At 33.5% G+C, this 25,179-nt stretch overlaps 4 protein-coding genes and 1 long non-coding RNA gene across 7 annotated transcripts; 2 read left to right on the top strand and 3 right to left on the bottom strand.

Moving 5' to 3' along the window:
- Positions 1-128: 128 nt before the first annotated feature.
- LOC127905024 (uncharacterized) lies at positions 129-1,144 on the bottom strand. Its single transcript, XR_008058633.1, has 2 exons — positions 883-1,144; positions 129-771 (listed from the first exon to the last, which is right to left on the bottom strand). It is a non-coding gene; the product is annotated as an uncharacterized LOC127905024 (long non-coding RNA).
- Positions 1,145-3,299: 2,155 nt separating this feature from the next.
- Positions 3,300-4,157, bottom strand: LOC7459521 (glycine-rich protein 5). Of its 2 annotated transcripts, XM_052450218.1 has the most exons (2): positions 3,754-4,149; positions 3,300-3,708 (listed from the first exon to the last, which is right to left on the bottom strand). In XM_052450218.1, exons 1-2 carry the CDS (start codon positions 4,063-4,065, stop codon positions 3,523-3,525), a joined length of 498 nt encoding a protein of 165 aa, XP_052306178.1. In that variant the 5' UTR covers positions 4,066-4,149; the 3' UTR covers positions 3,300-3,522. The 2 variants fall into 2 exon arrangements, with proteins under 2 accessions (XP_052306178.1, XP_002301827.1); XM_002301791.4 differs by having other exon boundaries at positions 3,300-4,157.
- Positions 4,158-7,613: 3,456 nt separating this feature from the next.
- Positions 7,614-8,291, bottom strand: LOC7471192 (glycine-rich protein 5). Its single transcript, XM_002301790.4, has one exon. The coding sequence runs from the start codon at positions 8,135-8,137 to the stop codon at positions 7,802-7,804; it is 336 nt and encodes a 111-aa protein (XP_002301826.2). The 5' UTR covers positions 8,138-8,291; the 3' UTR covers positions 7,614-7,801.
- A 7,434-nt stretch (positions 8,292-15,725) lies between these two features.
- LOC7471191 (uncharacterized protein At4g13230) lies at positions 15,726-16,678 on the top strand. The gene is made up of 3 exons (XM_002303053.4): positions 15,726-15,907; positions 15,997-16,104; positions 16,222-16,678. Exons 1-3 carry the CDS (start codon positions 15,794-15,796, stop codon positions 16,435-16,437), a joined length of 438 nt encoding a protein of 145 aa, XP_002303089.1. The 5' UTR covers positions 15,726-15,793; the 3' UTR covers positions 16,438-16,678.
- A 3,966-nt stretch (positions 16,679-20,644) lies between these two features.
- LOC7471190 (B3 domain-containing transcription factor ABI3) lies at positions 20,645-23,878 on the top strand. 2 transcript variants are annotated; one of them, XM_024595252.2, is made up of 6 exons: positions 20,645-22,406; positions 22,492-22,584; positions 22,667-22,767; positions 22,986-23,032; positions 23,175-23,251; positions 23,380-23,878. In XM_024595252.2, the coding sequence occupies exons 1-6, from the start codon at positions 20,664-20,666 to the stop codon at positions 23,521-23,523; spliced, it is 2,205 nt and encodes a 734-aa protein (XP_024451020.2). In that variant the 5' UTR covers positions 20,645-20,663; the 3' UTR covers positions 23,524-23,878. The 2 variants fall into 2 exon arrangements, with proteins under 2 accessions (XP_024451020.2, XP_024451019.2); XM_024595251.2 differs by having other exon boundaries at positions 22,980-23,032.
- The last annotated feature ends 1,301 nt before the right edge of the window (positions 23,879-25,179 follow it).

Genomic DNA, 25,179 nt, shown 5'->3' with positions numbered 1-25,179 from the left:
ATTAATAGTTTCTATATGGTACTTAATGTGATTTTAAGATTTTTATTTTTAATTATTATATAAAAAAAAGTACTTAAGAAAAATAGTGGACTCCAACATTAACAACAAAAATAAAAAACAATAATAGATACCATAATAAATTGTTCTGGTTATATATGGTTACAATTATTCATGGAAACAACGAGCGATCTAATGCTAAAATTAATGTCCTATAAAATATCAAAACTTTTTGTGCCTATCTCCCAATATTTTGTGCTGCCACTGCTCTGGTAAAGAAGAAAGGCGATATCTGAACTCAAAGGAATACGTAGCTTAACTGGATAAATTTTAAATTTATTTTTTAATAATTATAAGTTTGAGTTCTTTCAGGACCATTGAAAGCTTTCATAGTCATTAATTTCAGGATCTCGAAATATTAATCGAGATGCATATAAACTAATCCGAACACCTACAACTAAAAAAAAAAAAGCCATATGTGATGCTGTGAGCACTAGGGCTGAGCATTTCCGGTTCGGTCCGGTTTTGAATCAAAATAAACAACCAAACCGAATTATTATTTTTTTAATTTTTTGAACCGAACCGAACCGAAAACCGGTTCAAACCGATTAATTTCGGTTCGGTTCGGTTCGGTTTTTTCCCCTTCCAAACCGGTTCAAACCCAATGGTCCTCTCTACTTCTCCTGCAATCTCATACAGCAGATCCCAAGTTGCTGGAGGTGAAGACCCATTCGGGCTTCCACGACTAGATCCTTATCTACAACTGCAACCAACCTTGCAAATCAGGCAAAAAACCCAAGACTCGAACATTAGCCCCAGAAAACATAATCACAGAAACCAGAGCAGGTTGTTCTACTTTAAAAAGAAACATAAAGGAAGCAATACCTTAGTCTTTTCGGTGCTGCAAGGGAGGTCGTTTTTCTTAAAATCATCTTCAAGGGTGGAGTGGGCCATTTGATGAGTTAACTCAGCCAAGTACTCTTCTTCATCACTCTCTGTCTCAGTAAAGCCAACGATGACCAACTTGTTTTGCTTTGATTTTCACCAGCCAGAGAGTGAAGGGAGAGAGATGCAAAGAAGGGAAGGGAAGGGAAGGGAAGGGAGGGGAGGGGGGGCGGCCCACCAGCCAGAGAGTGAAATGAGAGAGATGTAGAGAAGGGAGGGGAGGGGAGGGGGGAGAGTAAAGTGAGAGTGAAATGAGAGAGATGCAGAGGGGGGGCGGCTTAATGTTATTCTAGGGTTAGAAAAGATTGTATTTATACTTGCTTTTTTTTTTAAGTGCTGGCTGGTTGAACCAGTTCGGTTCGGTTCGATTCAATCGGTTTCAGACTTTAGAAACCAAAACCGAACCGAACCGGAATTTTTTTGTGATTTTTTAATCGGTTAATTCGGTTTTTTTTTCGGTTCGGTTTTTTCAGTTATTTTTTTTTCAGTTTTCTCGGTTTATCGGTTTTTTTGCTCACCCCTAGTGAGCACCATGTGTGCTCCCCAGAATTTATAGGCCAACATGTTCTTTGACTGGTACATTACAAAGAAGCAAAGTTCTTAAATGAGAACCTAACAGCCCTGCTGTACAGTAATAACGGTAGGTGCGTGCAAGCTTTTCTTTACCAATAGGTAATGAATTATTCAACTCAAGTCATTCAATGTCCCCTGATAGCCACAAGAGCTTTGCTGCTATCCAAAGAGCTAGCTAGCAGCGGGTGGCCTCATCAATGCAAGATTCACCAAGCATAATAATATCTCTGTCACGGATTGTCTGTTTTCTAGCATTATGGATTCACCAACCTGGAGATCAGGTCACAAAGATGACCGTCCGATCATAAAAAATCTCTGGGAATTCTTGTTGGAAGAATCATAACATTGGAGTACTTGAATTGTCTGGCTTTTTGGGAATTTAATTTCAAGGGTATGCTTTTGCATATCTATAAATAATAAACTTTTTGGTGGATATTTTTTGATGTAATGTATTTGAAAGTGTGGTAATAATTACAATCAAAGTATTTTTTTATTTAAAAATATATTAAAATTATTTTTAACATTATTATATTAAAATTATTTTAAAAGACAAAAAAATAATATAAAAAATATTTTTAAATTTTTAAAAAACACTATTCCCAACATTCATCACGGGCACAACTTGTCATAGGAAGCACGAGCAAACCTAGACCCTAAAAAACTACTAATGAACTACGTGGCTAGGTTTTTTTTATCGTTTACTCCTATCTATTTTATTATTATTTAAACAAGTATTTTCATTCAAAAATTTAAAATTAACAAATTAAGGTTACAGATTTTATTTTATTTCTTAATGATTATTGTAATTGAAATTCTTTTAATAGCCATTTGATTATTATATTAAACAACTATATATGATCTTAAATCAAAAGACTTAAGCAGGCTCAAAAATGTTTTAACATTACTTTCTTATAATTCAGTATTGCTCGAACGCTTCTGGGGACATTTTTGTAGTTCTAGTTAGGGCTGAAAAGGTCACAGGATGGAGAGTTGCTGATATCCAGCAGGGCTCGAACCCAAGCTCACAACAGCGAGGATGATCGAAAGTATTTAACAGTACTGTAACAAGTGATTGCTGGCCATCAATTCTTTAATTTGGATGGTTGTCCAGCTAGCCATGGAGTATTTGGATTGAAGAGAAAAATAAAACTAGAAATCAAGGGTTGATCAGGTTGATTGAGGACGAGGTCTCTGATGCTTTAAGCCCCTGATCAGAGGTAAAACCCCGAAATACCTGATGCATGCCCTACCGACTTGAAGATTTTCATTCAAGGAATTAAGTGCATGCAGCGTTGTGTCCGGAGAGAGGCCACCAGGCAAAAATACTAATGGTGCACGTACAAAACTATATATCACCAAGATTTTCCTCGTAATTAAGGTAGACAAAATGCTGGGCCAGTATCTCATTAATCAAAACATTCTGCATTTGACACAGCTTGAAAACATGTTTCTTCTTAAATTATACCTGTGTTTTTTCTTCATGGGATTGCTAGCTAGTACCACTCTTTAATTGGCATGACAAATCGTCCCAGGTAATTACGATTGATCTATTAAAAACCTGTTATAACCATTAAAAGAGAAAAAAAAAACACAGAAACATCTGCAAAGTTATAGGAAATTTACTTACCCAGAATCGGCATTAAAGGAAAGTATTTTTAACTTAATTTACCTGCTAACGGAAAGAACTATTTATCAGTTAGTGTTGCTATCAGTTCTTGAGTTATTGGCAATGTAGAAAATACATCAAACTCAAATGTAGAAGACTTGCAAGAACGACAAGGAACTAATTAACCTTTTAGACATAATTAATTGATATCCATTCAAACATGACAATAACGATATCTCAAAGTAAAAGACACCAAATTAAGGAAATACAAGTAAAACCAGATACAGCAGCAAAAGGAACAGTATGGTAACTAAAGCATAGACGACAACCTCACTTGCACGTTCAGCTAACTTAACTGAGACAAACTAAAAAGGAACTAAACTTGAGAGCAAATATTAATTTCAAGGGTAAGGAAGAACACCACTTCCACCACCAACACCACCGCCTACTCCACCACCAACACCCCCACCTACACCGCCTCCAGCACCAACACCACCGCCAACACCACCCAAGCCACCAACACCACCGCCAACACCACCCAAGCCACCAACACCACCGCCAACACCACCCAAGCCTCCAACACCACCACCCAAGCCTCCAACACCGCCACCCAAGCCTCCAACACCGCCACCCAAGCCTCCAATACCGCCACCCAAGCCGCCCAAGCCGCCTCCACCACCCAGTCCTCCGAACCCACCATCTAAAGGAGCAACTCCACCAATCCCCCCTACGCCACCAAATGGGAGACCACCAGCACCAATTCCAGAATAGCCACCAACACCACCATATGAAACAAAGTTCTTTTGGTCAGTGAGACCAGCATCACTTGGCGCATTTTTGGTGCTAGCAACATGCATGTTCTTTTCAGTAGGCACGTCTCTAGCACTAGTGTGCACTGCTGCAAGAGCAAGCACTAACACAACACAAACGTAACTCCTTGCCATCTCTCTAGCTCTGAATCTTTTTTCTTAGTACCTCAGTGCTTGTTGGGTTCCTCTTTTTAAAGGCCAACTGAGCAGTAGGGGCAGTTGAGGGTAGTAAATGGAGTTGAATGCGTGTTCAGAGTTTTGAGCTCTCAAATTTTCCATGCACCGAGTTTGTGTGTTCGTCTAAAGGCTTTTTTGGTTGTATATGTGGATGGACATTCAAGTTCGTGTCTTGGGACTTGGCCTCCGTAGCGTTTCAAATGCTGTTTTGTAAAATTTAATTTTTTTTTATATATTTTTAAATCATTTTAATATCCTATATTAAAAATGATTTAAAAAAAAAAATATTATTCTAATATATTTTTAAATAAAAAAATATTTAAAAAAACAATTACACTTCTAAACATGCTTTTAATTAGTCTTAACAGCCTTGATTATAAGCTAATAAACACAATTACAAGGAAATCAACAGTGTAGTTAATTTAAATTTAGGCCAGAGGTGTCCTCATGCAGGCATGGGTTTGCCAGTAAGATGGATGGCTGATTGTGACACATGGTTTGTTGGCAGGCAGCAGGGCACTTCACGACTGTCCCCATTATGACATGTGGTTGGAATGCAAGGGCCGGTCCTCGTTTACAGATCATCAGGGCAGAACATCAAAATATATACCCATACTTTTATTTTTATGAATTATGAATTATGAATTATGAATTATGCATGATTATAAAGCATATGTTATAACCATTAAGAACATGATATAATAGAAAAAATATAAATAGTTTTTCAAGTCAGGAAACTTATAAAGAAAATAAAAGATCCGCAATTAAAGACATGAAAATTAAAAACGAATAAAAACAATACTTGAGCATTTTAAATTAACCACCCAATAAATAAAGTAAAATTAAATAGTCTTTATTGTTTTAATCTTCATTATTTTTTAACAAAAAGAATTTTTAAATCATCTTTATATAGAAATATATCCCATGTTATTATGATACCGTCGTTAATGTTATTTATAAATTATTTTAATTTTTCAATTAAGATTTTTAGTAGACTAATTAATGAATTTTTTTTTTGCAAAATGAATTCACTTATTAAAAAAAAGAACAATAGGATGAAAGTCTTTAATAACTTTTTTATTAAATTAAAAGGTAAAATTGATAATAAAAGATTTATTTTGAGGCAATATTAACATATATATATAAAATTGGAGATTGTCAAAGAACTATTTCAATCCAAAAGTTTAAATTATTAGGTGGAGCTCCAATATATGATTTATATTATTTTTTAATACATTTCTCAAGTAAAAGCTTTTTGAACTTGGAATTTGCATAGAGCTATTACTTTCTTGTGCTTACTTTTATTAAATATAATGTGAATGGTGAGATTCAAACTCGTAACTACTGGGTGGATAAGGTTTTGATACCTTGTCAAAGAATCATCTCAATCAAAAAGTTTATATTGTTAAGTGAGATCCGAAGATATGATTTATATTATTATTTAACAAAAGTTATTCTTAACATTTTCTCAATTAACTATGATAAATTAACAAAAACAAAAAACAAAAAAAAGGTTGTAATTTTACTGTGCATTACCTCACAAAAATACTATTCATTGCAATAGTGTTTTTCTCTTTTTTAAAAAATATGTTTTTTTTCTTTAATTTCATCATTCGATATTTGATTTGTTGGAAATTGAGTTTCATGATTTATTGGAGATTGATTTTGCATCACCTCACAAAACATTATTTATTATAATAGTATATTTTTTGTCTTTTTTTTAATCTATGTTTTTTTCTCTAATTTTCATCATTCAAAATTTAATTTGTTGGGGATTGAACTTTATAATTTGTTGTGGATTGCTAAAAAACTTAAAGAGGTGGTGTTTTTACTGTGCACCACCTCACAAAATACTATTAATTGCAATAATATTTTTTTAATCTAATTTTATCATTCAACATTTGATTTGTTGGAGATTGAGTCTCATGATTTATTGTGGTTTGCTAAAAAAGTAAATGAGGTGGTGTTTTTTATGAGCACCACCTCACAAAACATTATTCATTATAGTAGATTTTGTTTTTTGCCTTTTTTAATCTATTTTTTTTTCTGTAATTTCATCATTTAACATGTGGTTTATTGGATATTAGACTTCATGATTTATCACTGTTTGCTTTCTATGTGGTTATCTCACCTCATGATCCGTTTCGCGAGTCAACTTGAGGTTTTTTTTCTCTTTTTTTCTATGTGGATATTAGATTTTATTGATTTTTTTTTCAATTTCATTATTCAACATATTATTAATTGAGAGTTTGACTTCATATTTTGTTTTTGTTTGTTTATATAAGGTTATCATGATTTATAATACAAATTTAACAAGATAACTTGGGCTGACTCTGTTCTAATATGTTATTATTTTAATATTTATTTTAAAAAAGATGTCTTTTAAAATTATTTAGTTAAATTATATTTTTATAGGCCATCTAGATTGTCTTGGAAACTGTCATGTTGATCGAATTACTTCAAGTTAACTCTCAAACAATTTAAATTTTATTCTACTAGGAAAATATTAGCAACACTATGATATTTTTTTTATATTAAAAATATTTGATATAACTTGCATGGCTCGGGACAACTATATAATATTAATCATTACTGGTTGGCTATATGTAATGCATTAATTTGAGCTTTCCAGCTGAAGCTTAATTCATGAATTTGGATAACAAAAACTTCTGATTACTTTGCAATTACATTAAGGCAACAAATACAACTAGGATTAAAGAAATTAACTTACTCGATCCGAGATGAATTAATCCAAGTTGATGACAACATCTTTTGGTCAAATCAGGAACAAGATTCGGTGGTGAAATTGCAGAATTAAGATTGGCTACAGTACTGTCCTGAAATTCTTTGTGGTCACGTCTGCAACCCTTAGTTTTGTCTGTGTTAAGAAGCATACGTCAAGAAATCCTTCCAATTTTTAGCTGTCAGTAGTAACAATGTTAAGCTCGGTCATTGATTCTGGGAGCAGGGACAGAATGGGATTTTCCTCTTTGCTGAGTGTCTTGGAATTTTTTTCTCTTGTCAGAATTTTCCCTGATGCTCCCATTTATCCTCGCACCATTGGATACTTAATTGTCTCAAGTGCTGCTTACTTAGGCACTGATCGTTGCTATCTTTGGGCGCTGCCCCTCTTCTGCTACTACAGCTTAGTATGCATACTATTTTCTGCTACTAGCCTACTAGTAGTGATGCTTACTGATTTTGATCCTCTTGGTTTCTAATACAATTGTCTACTACTGTTGCAGCTTGTTTGAAAACTATTTGCTCCATTGTATTCATATATAGATGACTGAGTGCTGTGATGGCTAATTCTTTGACATTGACTGGTGAGTGCTTCTGGAGAATTGTCTCCAGGGCACCATTGTTATAGCTCCTCTGAGCTGTTGTAAACTTGTAATGCTCTTCCACATTAACAAATGGACCAATTTTATGCTAATTTTAATTTCTTATTTTTCAATGAAATAGTAAGACTTGAATACAAATTGGCTTGATCAAGAAAAACGTAGTACAGGAAGGACAGATAAATAGATAGATAGATAAAGATCCTCGCAAATCAAATGAAGAGCCTGCTGACAAATTACCTATGTAATCCGAAAGCAATGAAAGATGACAGGAGAAGAATTAAAAAGCACAATGTCTACGTATAGCAACTTATTAAAGTAGATATATAACGAAGAGCCAATGAGGAGCGAAATCAAGGGTGGAAGAGAGAGCCAGCATCACCATCAGCACAATCTCCACTGCCACCGCCCAAGCCTCCACCAACACCAACGCCTCCACCAACACCTCCACCAAGAGCTCCACCACTACCTGAGTCTCCACCCAAGCCACCAACCCCACCAAGTCCACCGAGGCCACCAGCAACACCGCCAAGGTTTGGCAGACCACCAACTCCAGCAAAGCCACCTACACCGCCATATGCGATGAAGTTCTTTTGGTCATCGAGGCCAGCGTCTATGGGCACGTCCCTAGCACTTGCTTGAGCAATAACAAGAGCAATTAAAACTAGAATGCAATAACACCTTGCCATGTTGTCTCTCTATATTTCTATCGTACTAAATCTGATCAAGAAAGTATTTGCTGCTGTAGTAATGGTGTGCCAGTACTGCCATGCATTGAAGCTCCTTTTAAAGGCAGGTTTACATGTGGGAGAAGGTTTCTTGAATTAAATGTATATTGAATGAGAGCACATAGTGGTTCGTTAAAAATGAATTTAACTGTTTTCCAAAGATTTGTACAGCAGATCTCAATACCTAATTATTATTGAAAAAGAAATCATTACAGGCAAGAAAACACATTGGCTTATATTGTCAGGACAGTATGCCACTTAGTAGCAGCTAGACTAGGAGCTCGCGTAATGCCTCATGCTAATTTTATTTTATTTTAATGTAAAAAAGAAATGTTCATGCAATGTTTTTCTTAAAAAATAAAAAACTCTGGCACTCAAGTCATTAACTTGTCTATATCTAATAAGATTGGTTAATTTAATAATTTAATTTAAATTGAAATTAACAATAGCAAATGAATCATAAAAAAATACTTGGCAATAATTAACTAAAAAAATAAGATATCGGTATTATATTTGTAAAGAAAAGAAAAAAAAGATCATTAGAGACCCGCCGTCATTCCACCGTGGACATCACTCATAACCAAAAGAGTTTGGTGAGATGATTCAAGCTCCACCTTCATTAGAGTAAAGCCCTGGAAAAGCAAATTGAAAAAAAAACACAATAAAATGAGTATTCGTCTATTCAATTAATCAATTCTATTTTATTTAAGAAAAAAAACCTTATTTAGAGAAAATATATTTAACAAAGAACAAAAAATAAAAAGACCCCAAATAACTCAACCAAATATATATATATATATATATATATATATATAAACAAAGAATGTATAAAGCATATAAAGAAAACATAGAGCCTTAATCTCCAATAAAATAAATATTGAATGATAAAATTAAAAAAAATATTATCGTTAAAGAATGACAAAAAAAAAAAAACCAAAGCAAACCCTAGCGAACATCCTTAAATTGAGTTAATTTTTCAAACTACAACTCATGAAATTCCAAAACGGGCTTAAGTGGAGACTCAAATCCAAATTAACTTAATGTTGAATGATGGAATTAAGTGTAAAAAAAATATCAAACTAAAAAATTTGGCAAAACAAAAAAAATCAAAAGAATAAGGATAAAACATTATAGGAAAAAATGATTGAGGGTGAAATCGCCAAAAAAATTAAATTATAAAAATTATGTCAGATAACATAAATAGCAATTAAAAAATAGAGATCAAATCTGACAAATTAAAAAATCAAATAAGGATTAAATTGAAACAACTTTTAATTTTCATAAGTTATTTCAAATAAAATAAATAGCAACCAAAAGATCAGGGACTAAATAAAAAAAGAGAAGTAAAAAAAATCCAATAAGAATGAAATTGAAACAAAATGTGATTTTTATAAGTTATTTGAAATAAAACAAACATCAACTAGAAGATCAGGGACTAAATAAAAAAAGGGGTTGGTTTGAAAAATTGCAGGGCAAGACGCAAAACTCGAGGGAGAGAGAGGAAAGAAAGAAGAAAAAAAATGAAATGGCTGTCGAAGCCAAACTCGAATTCTGTTTTCTACACATTCCACCGTTACATGAAGGAGACAATGAGACGAATCTAAAGACGTTCTGGAATGACATTTTTGGTTGTCAGAATTAGTTGCATGTGCCATCCAAATACGGTAGAGTGCAAAACACACTGATGCGTACTCATCACGCGTCAACAATTATTTTTTAAATACTTTTAATTTATTAGAAGACAAAACTAACCTCCACTTTACCTAATATCAAAAACAAAAAAACCACTAATGCAGTAACGAAAATGCCCTCAAATCCAACAGGAAAAAAAATTCGAACCCCAAGGACAAGGAGGAATTCTGATTGTTCAAATTAAAAGGATAAGACCAAAACAACCTTCTTTGACAATCAAAGTATTTTCGTATATATTGGACAAATTGGTTATTTAAGTATACACTTCATAATTAAAAACACAAACCTACCCCTCAATAACATCCAACAATATTATAATCTTAAGGGTATTTAAGATAATTTACTGTATAATTTAAAAGGCAAATACACATCTTGCCCTCCGTCCATTTAAAAATGTCAAAATGCCCCCGTTGCAAAGACAACTATATTCTAAACCATTAGACTAAAACTTTTTTCTAAAAGGTAAGATGGTAAATTCATTGTTCCTGTCCACAGTAAAATATGTCTAAGGGAGCAATGAATTCATCACCCCTCTCAGTTTTTTTTAATAAAACTATCGTTTGGGATTGTGGAGTAGCGCAATTGAAAATGTTTTTTTTAATAGACCATAATTTTAAAATTATTTGGTTTTTATTGTGTAAACCTGTTTTTAAAATTATGGTAAAAAATAAATTTGAAAAAAGTTTCAATTTATAGTATTTCTTAAACCTCAACTATAAAAACTGCCATCATTGTAAACACACACTTAAATGGCTAGTTGTTGCACATACATGAGCAATTTTACTAGGATTGGGACTATGAGAGAAGAACCATGCATGTTATTAGCCGGCTAGCTAGCTATAGATGCTATAGATGTGGAATGCGTACTTCTCTCAACATGAGAATATAAATATTAATATTGTAATGTAGGGTGGTGTAAACTGTTTTTTTAAAAAAATTATTGAGAATATATTAAAATAATTTTTTTAATTTTTTAATTTTATTTTTGATACTGCAACATTAAAATTATTAAAAAAATTAATTTAATATTTTTAAAATTAAATGTAATTTTAAAAAACATAAAAAATTTGTTATCATACTTTCAAACATTCTAAATCAAATCATATCAATGATAAAAGAATCAGAAAAACAGTTAGGTATATATATATATTAAAAAATAATTGAAAAGATATAGAAGCTAGCTGGCAGGACCATGATGTAAATAAATGAATAAATAAATAAATGACAGGACCACATGATCCTGTCATGACCGCTTTATGGTCTTATTTACTCCAAAACGACAACTGTATGTATGCCCTTCTTGGCATTAAAATCTTGGTATGTTGCTTCAAAATGAAGGGAAATTATGCAATTACCTCTTATCGTTAATCATAGGTGGTAGATTCTATTAATTAAAGCTTAACTCGGGTTGATTGTTAACCTACATGCTATCAAGTTAATTTTTAATTATAGGTTAATTTAGTTTTTTTATCAAAATAATATTATTTTACTTTTAAAAAAATATTAATTTTGACTTAATTAATTTTAAAACGAGTTTGATTAGTTCAATAAAATCACGAATAAACTTGTAATGATATTTATATTTAACCATATTAACATAAAAAATAATTTAAATTAAAAACATTCGATATCAAATTGCTGAGTCAACTCATCAATTGTTCAAGAGTGTATTTGAGAGTATGATAATGGATGTTTTTTAAAGTGTTTTTTATTTAAAAATATATCAACATAATATTGTTTTTATTTTTTAAAAATTATTTTTGACATTAACAAGTTAAAATGATCTAAAAATACTAAAAAATATTAAATTAAATAAATAAATAAATAATAAATTTTTTTAAAAAATATTTTAAAAACACAAAAACAATCCACCCTTCTATTATTTTTTTAAAATACTTTTAAATATATCTATTAAACGCAATCTCTACTCGATCAGAATACCACCTTGTACTTCAAGTTAAACCAGTTTTTTTTCTTTGGTTAAATTAAGGGAAAAAAGGAAAATAGATGGAAAAGATAGAGACCACAAATGCAGAGAAGCAGAGAGAAAGGAGAGGAGGTCTGCGTGGGGGAGCATATAATGATGACAGCTTGCTTACCGACAGGAATGGGAGGACTTCGAGGATACGATGGATAAATTGTGAAATTACTACAGTAAACGTAAACAATTAATGGAATAATATTATTTGAAGAAAAAATTGGTGAAATATATAGCATATTTCCACTTTGTTACGCTTCATATCGTTATTATGAAGCACGATAATATTCAGTGAAATTGATCAATTAATTTAAAAAATAAAATAAAAATTAAAACCGTTAAAACCAGGAGCCCAAGGAAATTTTTTTTTGATGATTTATGTATCAACGTAGTGGTTATTATAAGAAAAATAATATTTTGAAACTCCTGTAATTTAAGTGTGATATAACAACCGAATCAAAAGTAATGACCATTTTATTCTGTTATTCTGGTATGACGTGACTAATCTTCTCTTGTGCTTATATTTGTTTTACTGATCAATAAATATATCTGAATTTATTTAAGGACAAATCCTTATTTAGTTATGGTAAACACATACACGTGACTGCTCAGAATCATTTATTATCATAAATCCGACTATATCATTAACATTGAAAAACAAATGATAATTACTGTGTGAACAATAATTTTTTAAGATTTGAATCGGAGTTTATTTTTTAGCATACAAATGGGAAATAAATAAAAAACTCATAGAATTAAGGTTTTTATGTAAAAAACGATATTACTGGGCCAATTTTTTACGTTTAAAGTGCTAATTTGAAAAGAAAAAATAACAAAAAAAGACACCCGGATACGATATGGGCAGATGGCGGTAAGGAAATGGACTGGTTGTCTGCGGACGTAGTTTTCAATTAATGCTGTGTCAGATTGTTTGCTGGACATCGTTACTCTCTCTACCTGCTTCCACTTTCATTCTCAACCAAAACCAACGCTCTGAATTAATGCTCATGTCTCAGCTACAATGTCCTCCTCTCATCTCCCAGCGCAGCCACATTCTTCCTGGAAACTCCAACATTGTAGCTGCTGTTGAAGTATCTCTGAGCTAGTTATCTAGCTGCATGCATGCTGGTGCTAACACACAATCTTGGAGTTTCTTTTTTTCTTTTTCGTCCAAGTGCTGATCATACCCTGAATTCCATGGAAGGATAGAATCAGTTATAAAAATTTACAAGAGAGATTTGGAAGTGATCTTGGACTTGGTTTGTTGTTACAGTGAATTTTGTTCTAGAAAAGATCTTTATTTCATAATCAAGCCCTGTCTTGACCTTGGAAAATCTCTCTGGAGGTCATAATTAGTTTCTTTTTTTTAACTGCAAGTAATGGGTATGAGACTTTGAAATTAATAATCGTGTAATCATGTAAGCGTAATCCTAAAATTCCAGTAACCTAAGGTTTGGTTTGTAGTACTAGAACAGTACTACCTGACCAATTTAGCTATATGTTATCTTGATTAGTTTTGAAAGCTTTGGTAATGGAGAACGAGCCTCTGACTGGTTCATATTTGAAGGAGAGCGGTCAAATAATTAAGCAAATAAGCAAAGAGGAGGATGACGAATGATAATTTTTTGTTCGGTTTTTATTAAAAAAAAATAATTAAATTGAATTTTTTTTTAAAAAACCGAAACCGGTTCAAACCGACCGGTTTTGGTTCGGTTTTTTAGGACAAAAACCAGTTCAAACTGGTTTGGCTCGGTTTTTTTCCGGTTTGGCTCGGTTTTTTTCAGTTTCGGTTCGGTTCAGTTCGGTTTTTTGATTTCAGACTTATAAAACCGAAACCGAACCGAACCGGTCGGGTTTTTTTCACAATTCGGTTTTTTTGATTTTTTTTTTCAGTTTTCCTGGTTTTTCGATTTTTTTTCTGTATGGTGTATGCAAAAGATTAGGCTGCGAGCCAACCTATCCATGAAATTGAATTCCTCCCAGTGTATTCAAAATTTATATCCTTGCAGCCTTTCTTTAGAATATTTTTTTTTATAAGCGATAGATTCTCATTCCATAAAATATATAGAATTATAGAATAATAATTGGGCCTAAAATACAGGCATTTGAGCCCAAAAACAACTATTCTACCCTAGCCCTCCCCCAATGACGAAGGTGTCCAGGACTCCAAACCTGGTTTACATGCTGAATCTATAACTTGAATAGAATCGGGTTTGTAAAGGTCTGGCCACTACATGTTCTTGGTTTTGATAATAGCAATTTTGGTGCTTCATTACCAATTATAAAAGAAATTCTTGTAATTTGCTCGCGCTTTCAACATTCAAATAGTTTTTTGTTTTAGGTTATGAATCTCTTTGCAGCCACTCAGTTTATTTACTTCACAAATAGTGTTCTTTCACCTTCCTGTTATCATTTAATATACGAGAGGGTATTTGAAAATATAGTTGTGGTTATTTAATTTTTAAAATATTTTTTATTTATAAATATATTAAAAAAATAATTTTTTTAAAATATTATTTTTAATATCAGCACATCAAAATAATTAAAAAATATAACAGTGACTAAAAAGATAAAATGAACACATTGCAACTTGTTTTTTTTTTTTTATGAAATACGAGAGAAATCAACTGTTATAACCGATAATAACATAGCTTCACAAATAAGAGAATATAAAATCTCAAAGAGTGAGAAAATATACATACATAGATAAAAACCAATATCATAATCATAATAATAAAAAAATTATATGAGAAAAAAGGTATAACAATGCAATATTTAAATTATCTTGTCTAAGAACTCCTTGCTCGGCCGACATATTATAACTATTGTTACACCTTGGTTAACCACCAATGAACTTCCTCCTTGTTATTTAATTATAAAATGGTATTGATATATCTTTTTAAGAAACCAGGAAAATAGAATTAATATTAAAAATAAACGGTAATTTGATTTCAGGTTTTTATAGAATTTCAAGAGTAAAATAAATGCAGGAATGATCCTATGAATCTCATATTTCAACCAAATATTAAAATATACTTTTCTAGAAATCTCACTTCAAGAATGTTCACTTTCTTTTGGAAGATTGATTTTAAGGAGAAAAGTTAAATTCTGTGAACCGAACACCAAAATAAACAATTAATGTTCTTTAAGATAAACAAAAATAAAGGTCAAAAGCACACACCTCTAATCCAGAGATGGATAGATTCTATAGCGTTAAGAGTAAGCAAAAAAACAAAAAAAACTGAGAAAATTAGGAAAAAAACAAAAAAAACTGAATCATGAAAAAAAACTGATTAAAATTGTGAAAAAACCGGCCGGTTTGGTTTCGGTTTTATAAGCCTAAAACCAAAAAAACCAAACCGAACCCAAACAAAAAAAAACCGAGCCAGCCAAACCGGAAAAAACAGAGCCGAAACCAATTTGAACCGGTTTTTGTCCTAAAAAACTGAACCAAACCGAAACCGGTCGGTTTGAACCGGTTTCGGTTTTTTTTAAAAAAATAATTTCGGTTTGGTTACTTTTATTTTATAAAAACCGAACTGAACTGAAAATATTCACCCTTAGCCTTAATCATCCACAAATTTTATATATATATAAACTTAATTCTTTATATTAATGTATTGTAATTATTTTTGCTAATTTAGTAAATACTCAGTTTTTTTTAGATAATAATATTCCATGCACTTAATTAATTAGCCTTGGAATGAACTAAAATTAGAGTTCCAATGACTAGCCTAGAATACTGGGTCGTAGCTATTCAAAAGGGATTACGAGATGAAAGCGCTAAGGGTTCCCATCACCAACACTAGCAATGAATCCGCATGGAATTCTACTTGCAAATCTCACTCACTTCCTTCCTATATAAAGCAGTGTGGATGGTTTCAAAAATAAAATAAAATAAAAAACTAAAGCATTTTTCTTCCCTTTGAGAAACAAAAATATTGAAAATGGCAAGCCTAGCCCTAACCACATCCCTTCCCAGGTATGGTCAACTCGGTGCTATGATAGTTAGGAGCCAAAGGAGCTCTGGAGTTTTCATCCCTTTAACAAGACGTTTTCAGGTAGATCAAGTCACCTCATGACTAGTAATGTAATGTTGGGTTGTGATTGACAATGAGTGTTAAACACTAATCTTGCTGTGAAATTGCAGGCAAGTTCTCGCAAGGAGGCTTCATCAGGTGGCTTTGAGATGGCTCGTAAGGCCACAAAAGAAGGAGCCAGTGAAGCAAAGGCTGCTGGTGAATCTGTGGTCGAAGATGTAATAAGAAAATCACAACACTAAATGGATAATTAATTTGTATGACTGTGTTTATAATTTGTTTTCTTAAATGTTTGACAATTTAGACTAATCTTTTGGCTACTTGATGAGGAGCAGGCGACCCAGAAAACAAAAGAGGTGGCTGGAAAGGCATCGGAGGCCTCAAACGATCTAGCAGACAAGGCAAAACAAACTGCTCAAGATGCTTGGGGAGCCGTAAAAGATACCACAGCAAAGATCAAGGACACAGTAGTTGGCAAAGCTGAGGAATCAAAGGAATTCATCAAAGAAAATGCAGAGACAGTCAAGAGCAGCATGAACACCAAAAACTGAGCTGCACAACATTCTCGTATGTTGTGCCTCCTTTGATCAAGTTCAAATCCCTTGATTCTTGATTTCTTATTTGTAGTTTTCCTCCTACTTTTATTTATTTCCTAGCTCTATAGATTTACATCACTGCATTTCTGTTTAGAGTGACGTCTGTTGTAATAAATACCGGGCTTACAGGCATCGGCATTTGACATTTGTAAGACCATAACTAGTTCTCAATAAACTAATAACATTTTTGGTGCCACACTGCAGCTCCTCTGTCTATTTCACTTTACTGTGAAAACTGAAAACTGCTGTTGATTCACTCTACCTCCTTTTCTATTTCACTTTTGCCGTTGTTTTTTAAAATAAATTTTATTTGAAATTATATTAAAATAATAATTTTTTATTTATAAAAAATTATTTTTAATATCAGTATATTAAAACAATTCAAAAATATTAAAAATAATTAATTCAAAAAAAATAATTCAAAGTTTTTTAAAACCATGATTGTACCGAAAAAACAACCATAGGACTCCTCTGTTCATATTAACCATTGAGTCTGTGTTTTAATTTCCACCTCTTATTTTTTTTTTTTGCATTTCAATGGTTATTAAAAACAATTGTTACCTTCTTTATAGAGAGTGCTTGTTGCTTTGGTCCCCCCCCCCCCCCCCCCCATTCCCCCATTTGTTGCTTGTTAATCATATTCCATAAATAAAGTGCAATGTTTTTCTTTTTAATTTATAAAACACATACAAAATACATATGATACGGAGCAATAAATAATAAAATTAAAAAAAGAAAAAAAAAGAATTGGAGATGTACAAAATCTGCAATATTTTCATTAATCATCCAAAACTGTCTCTCAATATGACAGAAGAACATATAAATAATAAACTCTAAACCATCTCGCTATTGGATTCAGCCCATCAAGTCCCCCCCATTCCCCCATTTGTTGCTTGTTAATTATATTCCATAAATAAAGTGCAATGTTTTTTTTATTATTATTTATAAAACACATACAAAATACATATGATGCGGAGCAATAAATAATAAAATTAAAAAAAAAAAAAAAAAAGAATTGGAGATGTGCAAAATCTGCAATATTTTCATTAATCATCCAAAACTGTCTCTCAAGATGACAGAAGAACATATAAATAGTAAACTTTAAACCATCTCGCTATTGGATTCAGCCCATCAAGTCAAACTGTTTAACATAAATAATAAAATAACAATGAGCAGGTCCAAATGGGCTAAATAAATAAAATAACAATAAAATAAGCTTAAATGAGCTTAGTCTCCCAACCAAAGCATGACAGGCTGGGCCATCCTACGTCGTCTCCGTCCATATACTCGTGTAGTTTGTGATATAGATCTGGTGTTCCCACCGCATATTGTATAAACATAATTCTAACAAGTTCAGATTTTTTTCAGTATCTAATTCTAAGGGAGCAAAATAAATCATACAAGATTAATATTACAAATTTCAAATACAATATTGAAATTATAAAATATATAAAGAGTAAAACTTCGAAAACTTTAATTATTTATTCCTTCATTTATTCTTTTGCGTCATTTCTGTATCTATCTCAACAACTGGATATATTACATCTTGCTGTGCTTGTTTGCTGTTGGTTTCTCATCAGTATTTAACCATGGATAGAATTTTTAAACATCCTTGACTCACAGACAACGCATTGTGGTACATCATGATCTAGCCATGACGGGGCTCTCGTCTTCTCCAACGCTCCCTTCTCAAATACAGATGGGATTAGCGACGGAGTTAATTACAAAAAATACGATATATTCTAATTTTGAAACGGGTGAAATTGGCATCCAAAACAGTGGCAAGATACCATAGGTCAACAAGCTATACACAAACCCCACGCGCACATGTTCTGTCACATTTAAGATCATAAATTAAGAAATCGAAAACCCAACTCCAATTTGATATAAACCTAAACAGGCACCAATCGCAGTCTTCCAGGACGACGAACAGCACTCGTGGCAGGATTCAAGAAGTCTGTCAGACGCCTTGCTCTTTTGTGAGGTGAACGTAATCACACCCATGGGTGGGCATCAGATCAAGAGGGGAAATCGAAACGGAAGAGCACTGTTATTGGCTACAGATCAGGGAGAGATACGGGATAGAGAGACAGATCTAGGGTTACGTCAGGCATTGCATGGACACGTTTCCTAGAGGAGCAGCTGAATTTGTAATGTCAAAGTGGGCACCGCCTGCCTTGCACCGCTTTGCCCACGAATCAAGACAACCTCCTTATTGGATGTTGGTTGTTAAACCAATAGAAAATTATGTCATGAGGGAGGGAATCCATTTTTCCCTGCTCTGCAAGATTTCAAATTACTCAACTGAAGAGAGAAAGAGGTCGTTAGAGTTCAGAAATTATTATGTAACTGTGAATATGGAGATGGAGAAAGGGTTTTTGGTGCTTGGGATTGATCTCTATAGTTCAGAGTACTCGTGCTGCTCTACGTTGTATAAATAAAATAGATTTAAATGAATTAATATAGAATATTGCAGGGGAAAAATTAACATCAATTTTTTAATTATTTAATTTGAGAGAAAAAATGGCATTGTATAGTCACTCAAAACTTAAATCCTGGGAGATCAAATCCATATAATTATATGTATTCTAAAAGGGGATTAATTTAACGACTGTAAATTCAAATTTTAGCAAATTCCATAGATTATCATGCATTAAAATAATTTAAAAGATAATAAATAAGCTTAGTTCTTTAAATTATTACCTGTTTATCATTCAATTTTAAACTTAAAATTCAAATTAATATTCGAAAGACATACAGTTATTGCTATTAGTTGGAAGCCAAATTAAGATAATATGAAATATTTCCAAGATTTCAATTTATTTATCCATCAATCAATTTTAAGATATTTATAAAAAAAATCATTTTTTTTTACTTTATATGATGCGTAAGCTTTCAAAACTATTTTTTTTCTTTAGAAAACATAGAAGTCTATCTATTTAGGGAAAAAAATATTAATTAATCAATGTTTTTTTAATTTTTTTTTAATCTTATCATTTAATATGAATTGTATTTCATAATTTATTTCAACTTTCTTTTCTAATACTAGATTAATACTTGGTTTTACATGTGTTTAAAAAATAAAATTAAAAAATTAATTTTTTTTGTGAATTATTTAAAAAATATACAAATATTTTTGAAACAGCCCAAATAAAAACACGAAAAACCGAGGAATTACAACCGAATGTGTGATTTGCGTATAATAATACATAATGTATTTTGAGCATGGGGGTTATTGGAAGTTACTGCTAAGATTCGAACCGTACTTTAGTCCACTCCCTGGCACTCGTAAACTTGAAGGCTGAGGCACCGCTAATTTGCACCACTGAGGAGAAAACGTATGGCGGGTGGCACAAAATCCGGAGTCAGGCTGAGAAAGTAGCGGCGCACGAGGTTTTGTTTTTGTTTGGTTGTTTCTATATCTCTCTAAAACCACCCTCTCACTCTCTATCTCTCTCATCTCTAATGAACATTAATTGAATAGTTGCAAACCCACAAAAAACTGGTTTGGACTTATCTCAGAAGAAGGTTTTAAAGGCTAGACAACTGTATGAAACTTCCTGGAACAGACCAGAACACATATGGGGTTGTGTTTCAAAAGCGTTTCACCATGTGGGGATTCTCCAAGCCTGGCCTAGTTGTCTCTCTCTAGATATTTGGATTGCCTGGCTAGATTTTTGTTCGTTCGATCGATCTCTCTGTTTTTGATCTTGGATTGGTGATGGGGTTAAGGTATTAATAACGATCTTATTCAATTTAATTTGGAGTAGTTAATGATCCTATATATTAAAATATTAGTAGGTAATTAAGAATTAATTAAAGAATTAGAGAAGAGATCGGAGGGGTCACTTTCTTTGATGCATGGTTTGTAGGTATTATTTATGTTATCTTTGTTGTTGATAGATTCAAATAGTTTATGTTGTTTCTTAAGGATTTGATGCTTGGAGCGGGCCCTTACCCTCTTTTGCTTCCTTAATCAGAAACAATCTTCTTCATTGCACTTATCCGTACAAGGAAAACCCTATCCTTCAGTATTCTCCGATATCCTTTTCTTCTCTCTCTAAATCTACCTCAACAGAACTCAAAAGGGTCTCTCAAGTTGTAACTTTTTTATTTGTATTTTATTTGCTTTAATTAGAGGGGGGGGGGGTGGGGGGGGGGGGGGGGAGAGAGAGAGAGAGATGAAGGGTTTGGAAGTGCATGGTGAAGATCGGCATGAAGGGGTTGAAAATGAAGGAAACCCTACTATCGGGTTTGATGCTATGGAGGAAGAGCAAGATATCCTTGTTGAAGATAAGGAGATCTGGCTTGAGAGAGGGCAAGAAGATCTGTTACATGCGAGTGATGTTTCGATCTTCTATGAAGACTTCCCTCCACTCCCAGATTTTCCTTGCATGTCTTCTTCTTCCTCTTCTTCATCCACTCTGGCTCCTGTCAATGCCATAACTTCGTCGTCATCTTCCTCTTGTTCTTCGTCAGCATCCTCCTCTTCTTCAGCGGCTGCTTGGGCTGTTTTGAAGTCAGAGGCAGAAGAAGATGTTGAAAAGAATCATCAACATCGTAATCACTGCTATCATCATAACAATAATGATGATTTTAACAGTCAAGCGATGGATGATCCGGTGGATGTTTCTACAGCGGCCTTGTCTTCCACTTGCTCAATGGAGGTCCCTCAGCCTCCTGATCAAGCGATGGAATTAGGAATTGAATGCATGGACGTGATGGAGGATTTCGGATACATAGATCTGCTTGAGAGTAATGATTTCTTTGATCCTTCATCTATATTTCATCCTGATGAAGGCATCTTTGAGGAGTTTCAAATGGAGCAAAACGAACCACAAGATCAGCTACAGCTTCAATATGATGAACAAGCTGGAAATGAAGAGATTACAAAAGGCAAAAATGATCAGGAGGCCGACCACCAAGGAGGAAGATCAGATGATCTGGCCATGGTGTTTTTAGACTGGCTCAAGAGCAACAAAGAAACTGTTTCAGCTGATGATTTGAGGAGAGTCAAACTCAAGAAGACCACTATAGAGTGTGCTGCTAGGCGTTTAGGTGGTGGTAAAGAAGGCATGAAACAACTCTTGAAGCTCATTCTCCAATGGGTCCAAACGAATCATCTACAAAGAAGGCGCATGAGAGAATCATCCTCCAACGTTAATCTTCTCTATCCATACAATCAAGACCCTCTTCAGAACCAAAACCCTAACCCTAATTCAAATCTCAACTGCAATCCTATACCAGCTGATCATTCAAACCCTTGCTTCACCCAGTCACCTTGGAACGTTGCACCCCCGCCATATCTTGCCGCAGATCCGGCAACGGTCATGCCAGGTTTTTCTCCCATGGTTGGATTTATGGGTGACCCGTTTTCAAATGGATCTTCTAATATAAATGGCCATCCTTACGGGACTCCACAGGATTGCAATCACATGCTTCAGTCCTATCAAACATGGCCTCCCTCACAATTTCATTCGGCTTCACACTTCAACTCATTTGCAGACAATAATCTCCAGTCAGCTCAACCCCAGAATCCTGCTTTTACCGGGTATGGTAACCAGTACCCATATCAGTATGTTCCGGCTAATGGTGATAACAGGTTGACGAGGTTAGGTTCCTCAGCTACAAAAGAGGCAAGGAAGAAGAGAATGGCTAGGCAGAGAAGGTTTTTGTCTTACCACAGGAATCAGAATCATCACAATATCCAGCACCAAAATCAAGGCGCTGGCGATCCGCATGAAAGGCTCTCAGATGATCCCAATGGTGCCCCAACAGGTCAATCTAATCCTGGTAGTTGGGTTTACTGGCCCACAGCTGCTGGTGGAGGTTCTGCTTCCACCACTGTGGATGCACCGGTGGATCGACCAGCCATGCAAGCACAGACTAATAATCACCGGCAGGCCGCGGCCGAGAGGCGACAGGTTGGCAGTTGGTTTGATTGTCCACGTTGCGTTTTATCACCTTTTTTGTGAAATCTTATGTGCATGTCTGTGTTTGTTTGTCTAGGGATGGAAACCTGAGAAGAACCTGAGGTTTCTCCTTCAGAAAGTGTTGAAGCAGAGTGATGTGGGGAGTCTTGGGAGGATAGTGTTGCCAAAGGTACAAATCATGGCATCAACACACACACATAAATTAATTAATTTCTTGCTAATTACAGGTTTTTATTTTTGTTTTTATGCAGAAAGAAGCAGAAACACATCTCCCGGAGCTAGAGGCAAGGGACGGAATTTCCATCGCCATGGAAGATATAGGGACTTCTCGTGTTTGGAACATGCGTTATAGGTATCCTAAAATTTAATTTAATTTAATTAACCTTTCTGATTATTCATGGATTTCTTTCATCTTTTAATTTCTCAAATATACTTGCAAATAATTTAATTTAATTAATTAATCGTTCAAATCATTGATGGATTTCTTTCATCTTTAGATTTCTGATCAAATATACTTGTGAGTTAAATCTCTGCTCTCTGTGTCTCTTTTTCCTCCTTGTGGAGTTTCAGATTTTGGCCCAACAACAAAAGCAGGATGTATCTCCTCGAAAACACTGGTGAGTATTAATTTGATAGCTAGCTAGCAAAATTTATTTGATTTAATTAATTATAATTATTTTTTCATGGATAATTTTTCTTTCTTTCTTTTTTCTGCTTCTATGCATGCATATACATAATATATATATTTCTTGATTTCAGGAGATTTTGTGAGAACAAATGGACTCCAAGAAGGGGATTTCATAGTCATCTACTCGGATGTGAAATGTGGAAAATATGTGAGTGAGCACCTTAATTGCTTTAATATTAATAATTATCCCGTATTTTTATTTATTCTTCAAAGATTTAATTAGCTAGCTAGGCTGATGATATAGATAGATAAACACTAACTCAAATCGCATCACAGTTGATCCGAGGAGTGAAGGTACGGCAACCTGCAGGGCCCAAACCAGAGAACAAGAGGGCAGGAAAATCGCAAAGAAACTCGCATGCAAATTGTCCAGCTGCTGCTAATAATGGCTCTGGCTCTCAAAAACAAACAGTAAAGTGATCATAGAGACAAGGAAGATGGCACACTCTCTCTCCTTCATGCATGAAAATGAGTGGACAAATGGAGGGTGAGATTTCCAGCTGGGGCAGTTAGTTAATTTGTTTGAAACCCTAGATTCTCTAGCTACAATCACCATGTAATCTTTGGTTTCTCAGTCAAAGTAGAGATTGCAGATCACAAATGCCGAGACTATAAAGGAGGGTTGGCTTGTGGTGCTATTTACTAGCCATGATGTTCTCCATGTTTAAGGATATTAATTTCAAGCTAGCACATATATTAAATGTGTGGACCTGTACTAATGTATGATTGTATTGTTAATAACCACTTGGTGGGGGTGTCGATCCCGTATATGTTATTGGCTGCCTCTCCTTCTGTTCAATATTTCCTTTTGTACGACGTCCAATGTCTTGCTGCTGTTGATGTTCTTGTACTTAATTTTATCTGGCTCAACTTAGTATATATATATGTCGAAGCTAATTAAGTCCTTGCGCATTGCTGTGGATCGATGCTGTCATTATATTTAAATAGAGTTTAAAATGTACAAGTAATTATACCCTAGCTAGCTAGTAGTTGTGTATTTGTAACTTGTTTTGATAGCATAATTAAGGACGAAGAGGATGACTGTCCACATATATAACCATCCCTCATTTATTTTCTTATGTGATTTTTTTATTATTTATCCTTTATTGTTTGATTTTATTTGATTTTAATGTCAAATTTGATTCTTGTTTTTTTAATTCTAGTTTTTAAACCCAACCTAAAAATCGACTCTGAGCAAGTTGTGAATCACAAATCTAATAAGTTGGTTAGGGTTACCTAGATCAACTTGGCCTCAAAAAAATATTCGACGGGTTTTAAAAAACATTTACAAAGAATTTATATCCTTATTTTTTTAATTATATTTTTTAAACTCGGCTCGGAGGTCGACCCCGGACAAGTCCCGGGTCACAGGTTAGGTGGGTTGGCCAGGGGTACTGGGCAACTAATTTTTTTTATTTTACAAATATGTAAAAAATAACATAATTTGGTCAAAAGTTTACAAAAAAAAAATCAACGGGTTTTAAGACGGGTTTTAAAAAAAATAAAAAGAATTTAACGAAGAAATTGGATCCTCATTCTTTTGATTATGGTTTTCAGACCCGGCTTAGGGGTTCACCCCAAGCAGCTCCTGAGTCACAAGTCGAGTAAGTTGACCAAGGTTAGCCGGATCGATTAATTATTTTATTCTGCAAGAATGTCAAAATTATATATTTTTTTATAAAGATTTAGAAATAAAATCCATGAGTTTTGAAAAAATATAACAAAAAAACTTAGTCCTCAATCATTCCTTTGATTGTGGTTTTTAATTATTATTTTTATTTCATCCATTGTCATTTAGTTTATCGAGGATTTTGTTTCATGATTTTTTCAGGTTTATCTTCAATAATATGGGGCCACGTCATAAGTTTAGAAAGTTAGCTTTAGTTGACTTCTATTTTTTTAACATATTTTTTAAAATTTTGTTTTTCAATATTTGATTGGTTAGGAATTAACCTTTGGTATTTTTTTCCCTTTCTTTCCTGAAATTTTCTCAATCTTATATCCTGAGTCAGAGATTTGATGGGTTGACTCGGTTTTTTTTTTCTATTATTATTTTTTTATATATATCTGGATGTT

Source organism: Populus trichocarpa, chromosome 2 (assembly GCF_000002775.5).
Source record: "Populus trichocarpa isolate Nisqually-1 chromosome 2, P.trichocarpa_v4.1, whole genome shotgun sequence".
Taxonomy (NCBI): Eukaryota; Viridiplantae; Streptophyta; class Magnoliopsida; order Malpighiales; family Salicaceae; genus Populus; species Populus trichocarpa.
Note: the sequence above shows the minus strand (reverse complement) of the source record. Positions and strands in the feature narration are given on the sequence as shown.

Bases quoted from the DNA above. Each gene is read 5' to 3' on its own strand.
- LOC7459521 (XM_002301791.4), bottom strand. From the start codon at position 4,065: ATGGCAAGGAGTTACGTTTGTGTTGTGTTAGTGCTTGCTCTTGCAGCA.
- LOC7471192 (XM_002301790.4), bottom strand. From the start codon at position 8,137: ATGGCAAGGTGTTATTGCATTCTAGTTTTAATTGCTCTTGTTATTGCT.
- LOC7471191 (XM_002303053.4), top strand. From the start codon at position 15,794: ATGGCAAGCCTAGCCCTAACCACATCCCTTCCCAGGTATGGTCAACTC. The intron at 15,908-15,996 runs GTAGATCAAGTC...GTGAAATTGCAG, and splicing joins CTTTAACAAGACGTTTTCAG to GCAAGTTCTCGCAAGGAGGC. The intron at 16,105-16,221 runs GTAATAAGAAAA...GATGAGGAGCAG, and splicing joins GTGAATCTGTGGTCGAAGAT to GCGACCCAGAAAACAAAAGA.
- LOC7471190 (XM_024595251.2), top strand. From the start codon at position 20,664: ATGAAGGGTTTGGAAGTGCATGGTGAAGATCGGCATGAAGGGGTTGAA. The intron at 23,033-23,174 runs GTGAGTATTAAT...TCTTGATTTCAG, and splicing joins GTATCTCCTCGAAAACACTG to GAGATTTTGTGAGAACAAAT. The intron at 23,252-23,379 runs GTGAGTGAGCAC...ATCGCATCACAG, and splicing joins ATGTGAAATGTGGAAAATAT to TTGATCCGAGGAGTGAAGGT.